General features: G+C 48.3%; 1 protein-coding gene across 1 annotated transcript; it reads right to left on the reverse strand.

The window, feature by feature from the left end:
- Window positions 1–246: 246 nt before the first annotated feature.
- Window positions 247–1,369, reverse strand: LOC149434145 (uncharacterized). Its single transcript, XM_089664059.1, has 2 exons — window positions 1,057–1,369; window positions 247–402 (listed from the first exon to the last, which is right to left on the reverse strand). Exons 1-2 carry the CDS (start codon window positions 1,306–1,308, stop codon window positions 247–249), a joined length of 408 nt encoding a protein of 135 aa, XP_089520185.1. The 5' UTR covers window positions 1,309–1,369.
- Between the last annotated feature and the right edge of the window lie 3,488 nt (window positions 1,370–4,857).

A 4,857-nucleotide genomic window follows, 5' to 3' on the forward strand; every position in this document is an offset into this window, starting at 1 on the left:
CTAGAAATGCTCATGAATCATCATTTTGCTGCCAGCTGAACCCCAGAATCCCCATAAATCCAGTCTAGATACATAAATTGTGTCTGCAGCACAGAGAAGGAAGATTATCCGAGAGAAATCCAGGAATACAGGACGGGGAACACAGCTCAGGAAAGTGACCAGGGGATTACAGGCTGATATCACCCAGTCCCCGCCCTACTCTGGACCAATCAGTGAGCAGTATGGGTGGAGGAATGGATTTAGTGTTCATGACCCACCTGTGCTGATCTCTGTAGGAGTGTCCTCCTCTATAAATGTCCCCGTTATTCCATCCTCCTCCATAGACTGCTGATCATCCCTCACATACGCCTCTTCTTCTTCTTCTGCTTTCACCTCAAATTCTATATCGATTGGATCTCCACTCTAAATCAAGGAAATGAGAGAAAATATCATCTGTAAAATATGAGCTTTATTATTGTGACATCACACACAAAATCCACACATTGTCTCTACAAGTCCATCTTATAGATGCTCCATCCCACCAGCCAGGCCCAGACTGGGCCAAAAAAATTGTCCCAGGCATTTTAGACTGAGCAGTCCAGTGTAATCCTCCGCAGAATGTAGAAAAAGAAAACTTTCCACCCACATATCTCCATCTCTGAGGCACAACACTGCCGGGGGGTGTAGGTGAGGATGACACAGGAGGAGAGGGAGGAGGAACAGAACCAGCTCTCTCTCTCAACTGTCCATGCGGGAAAAGGGGTGGAATGTCATTGATGGCTCTGGGCTGTAAGAGAGAGGCTCTCTCAGCTCAGAGCCCTGCAGCCACTGGGCAGCCACAGTCCAGCCTCCTGGGGCCACTAACAATGGCATCAGAGCAGCAAGGTTACATTGCCCCCTGGCTGAGTCCCCCATGGCTCCGGGGCTCCAGAGCTGTCTGCCTCACTCCCTCCCCAGACATCACAGGGTACTAAGGAAATGCAGCAGAGTTCCCAGAGTTCTGGCCCTGTCCGGAAGCCCCTGTCCACAAGGCAAATACCCAGTGTGCCCTATGGCCAGTCTGGACCTGACACAAACCTTGTAATGGTGAGGGATGGTGTGACCCTCCTGTGAGGAATCCCGGGAATACAGAGGACAGGGACATCTCTCTGGTAGATTTTTGTAGCTGGATGACTCCACCATGGTGTCCTGGTACAGATCTTTGTGTTTTTCTGGAATCTCTGACTCCTCCATCACCCCATCCTCATCCTCCTCCTCTTCTATTTCTTCTTTTTCCTCAACTTTAGGATCTCTCAGGTTTCCACTCTGAATATATAATAAAAATGACATCAACGGTAACAATGCAGATAATGTACAGATCCTAATGATACTATCAGTGATTGTTCCTCATCTACCTGATGATGGTGAGGGATGGTGTGACCTTCCTGTGTGGAATCCCGGGAATACAGAGGACGGGGACATCTCTCTGGTGGGTTCCCATGACTGGATCCATCTGTAGGAAACACACACACTGACTGAATCCATTGTTTCTATGTGTTTATCAGATGATGGGGGATCTAGGTGGATCCTCCGTACTGCTCTCTCCTTTACAATAAAGTCTCCTCTTACCCGGTGATGTGAGGGGCGGCTGATTGTCCATCATGACGTCCTTGTAGAGATCCTTGTGTCCTTCTAAATACTCCCACTCCTCCATGGAGAAATAGACAGTGACACCCTGACACCTTATAGGAACCTGACACACACAATGATACAGTCACCATCCAGACACATCCCTTGTCTGTTACTGGAGAATGTCCCAGAATTCCCGGCACCGCTCACCTCTCCTGTCAGCAGCTCCATCATCTTCTTGGTGACTTCTAGAATCTTCTGCATGTTGTGTCTCTCAGGGTTTAGGGAGTCACATGGAGGCACTGTGATGGTCATATGATCACCTGACTTCAGAAGAGGAAATCTCTGTATTGAGGAACCAATAGGAATATCATGTTAGATTCCCAGAATCCTCCTCACCTCTCCGGTCAGGTCTGTGTTTTATTAATAGAGATAAGAGTGATGTCATGTGACCTCCCAGAATCCCCCTCACCTCTCTGGTCAGGTCTGTGTTTTATTAATAGAGATAAGAGTGATGTCATGTGACCTCCCAGAATCCCCCTCACCTCTCTGGTCAAGTCTGTGTTTTATTAATGGAGATGAGAGTGATGTCATGTGACCTCCCAGAATCCTCCCCACTTCTTCGGTCAGGTTGGTGTTTTATTAAGAGGCACGAGTGATGTAATGTGATCTCCCAGAATCCTCCTCACCTCTCCGGTCAGGTCTGTGTTTTTTTAATAGAGAGGAGAGTGATGTCATGTGACCTCCCAGAATCCCCCTCACCTCTCCAGTCAGGTCTGTGTTTTATTAATAGAGAGGAGAGTGATGTCATTTGATCTCCCAGAATCCTCCTCACCTCTCCGGTCAGGTCTGTGTTTTATTAATAGAGATGAAAGTGATGTCATGTGACCTCCCAGAATCCTCCTCACCTCTCCGGTCAGCTCTGTGTGTTATTAATAGAGATAAGAGTGATGTCATGTGACCTCCCAGAATCCTCCTCACCTCTCCGGCCAGGTCTTTGTTTTATTAATAGAGATAAGAGTGATGTCATGTGACCTCCCAGAATCCTCCTCACCTCTCCGGTCAGGTCTGTGTTTTTTTAATAGAGATAACAGTGATGTCATGTGACCTCCCAGAATCCTCCTCACCTCTCCGGTCAGGTCTGTGTTTTATTAATAGAGATAAGAGTGATGTCACGTGACCTCCCAGAATCCTCCTCACCTCTCCGGTCAGGTCTTTGTGTTATTAGTAGAGATAAGAGTGATGTCATGTGACCTCCCAGAATCCTCCTCACCTCTCCGGTCAGGTCTGTGTTTTATTAATAGAGATAAGAGTGATGTCATGTGATTCCCAGAATCCTCCTCACCTCTCCGGTCAGCAGGTAGATGATTTCCAGGGTGAGGTTTAGTATCTTCTCAGTCATGTGACTCCGGTCCTCCTCCATCCTCATTGGTGCCATCATGTGATCTATACAGGTCTCCTTGTAGACGGATAACTTTGGGAAATGAAAGTAAGAATGATTTGGATGGTATTGGTCACACAATAATAGGATGTGGATGTGAGGGGGGAATAGGAGGGCTGCTGGACATTGGAGAACTACTTCCCCATGCGAAGACAGTAGTCTGGACTGTTTAGTATTTGCTACATTTTGGAGGTCCCGGGACCCTCTTGACCTGTCAAATCAGAAATCCCCTTTTCTCTGTTGGGTTTGTTTGGTCTCTGAACTGATTTTGATGAGTTTTAGATCTGCAGACAAGGAATGATAAATACGATCCTTCCTATGACTAGTTTGCTCTGAGGCAGTGCTGTGAGGTCAATGTCAGCTCATCATGATGTCCAAGAAGGGGAACTTGAGGACTTTTGGCCGGAGTTGCTGCCTAATCAGGACAACTGGCAGAACTCCGGCTGCAAGGCTCCAATCTGTGGCAGCCTGCTGACTGACAGGAGTGATGTCACTGTCACTCTCTGCAGTAAGAGAAGTGATTGGATTGGGTAGCAGGAGGATGGTGCTGGTGGAGTAGAGAGCTGTCAGGAAGGAGCCTATTCTCTTCCCTCCAATGACAGCCTAGTATGGGTAGAAGGAGGACAGCAGGAGGGTTTGAGTATCAAGTATACTGTAATATCCAGGACATTGTACAGAGTGGTGGTGGGTTCCTGGGGCTCTGAATTCCAGCACCGGGCACTGCCAGAGCCTGTGTCATGGGAGGTATTGGAGTGTCTCCTGAAGATGTCTAGCACTGACCCCCACTTACCTTTTAGTCAAAAATGCACCAAGAGTCCTCCTCTAAGAACAAGTGTCCACCAAGGGGTAAAGGATTGTCCTTCTGCATTCTATTTGGTATCTTGGAATACATTATTTGACCAGTGAGATGGTAAGAAGGTGAAGGTTGCCTTCCTTTCCTGGTAGAAGCTCTGTAAGGAGGTCTGGAAAGTAAGTGCAGGTAAGAGGACAATCAGAGACCAAGAGCCCCCCTCCCTACCTCAGTGTCCCCCTGAGCCTGACAAACTTCTCTTTCCTCAGAGCCCTGCTCCCCACCAACCCTATCCTACCAGATTCCTTCAGCTACTCTACCCCCTTAAAACCCTTTAACTTCACTATCCCCTAAGGGGCCCCAAAGTCTCCCATCCTCAGTAACCCCTGAGAGACCCCTCAGCTCCTCTACTTCCCTCAGACCCCTCAGTATTTCCCTCCCTCTGACACCAATGATGGAACATATTCTTCATGGCCGGCTGGGGAATGTTTCCTTCCTCCTGAGCAGCAATGTAAGGGGCTCTATGCTCCATACTCCTGACCCCGGCACTCCATCATTGTGTTGGCTGCATAGTGTAATGATTGCCCATTGGCTGCCTGTGTAGTGTCATCATTGCCCTTTGTAGGCCATGTATGGTCAGGATGGTCCTTGTCTTGTCTATTTATTGTCAGTGCTGTTTGTTTAGAGGACCATATTACTAGAATTTATCTCCACAATGAGGAGAATGTTCCGGCCCCGGAAGTGGGGGAATGTTCTGCCCCTGAAGGGGTTCATCTGGGTTCCCACACTATATATGTGTGTATCATCATCTGCTGGAGATAAAAGACGTCACAGTGACTATGGAGGAAGAGGACGGACGTGACTATGGAGGAAGAGGACGGACGTGACTATGGAGGAAGAGGACGGACGTGACTATGGAGGAAGAGGACGGACGTGACTATGGAGGAAGAGGACGGACGTGACTATGGAGGAAGAGGACGGACGTGACTATGGAGGAAGAGGACGGACGTGACTATGGAGAAGAGGACGGACGTGACTA

The sequence above is a fragment of the Staurois parvus genome, unplaced genomic scaffold, assembly GCF_062004578.1.
Source record: "Staurois parvus isolate SC_StPar_1 unplaced genomic scaffold, SC_StPar_1.0 ptg001821l, whole genome shotgun sequence".
NCBI classification, from domain to species: domain Eukaryota; kingdom Metazoa; phylum Chordata; class Amphibia; order Anura; family Ranidae; genus Staurois; species Staurois parvus.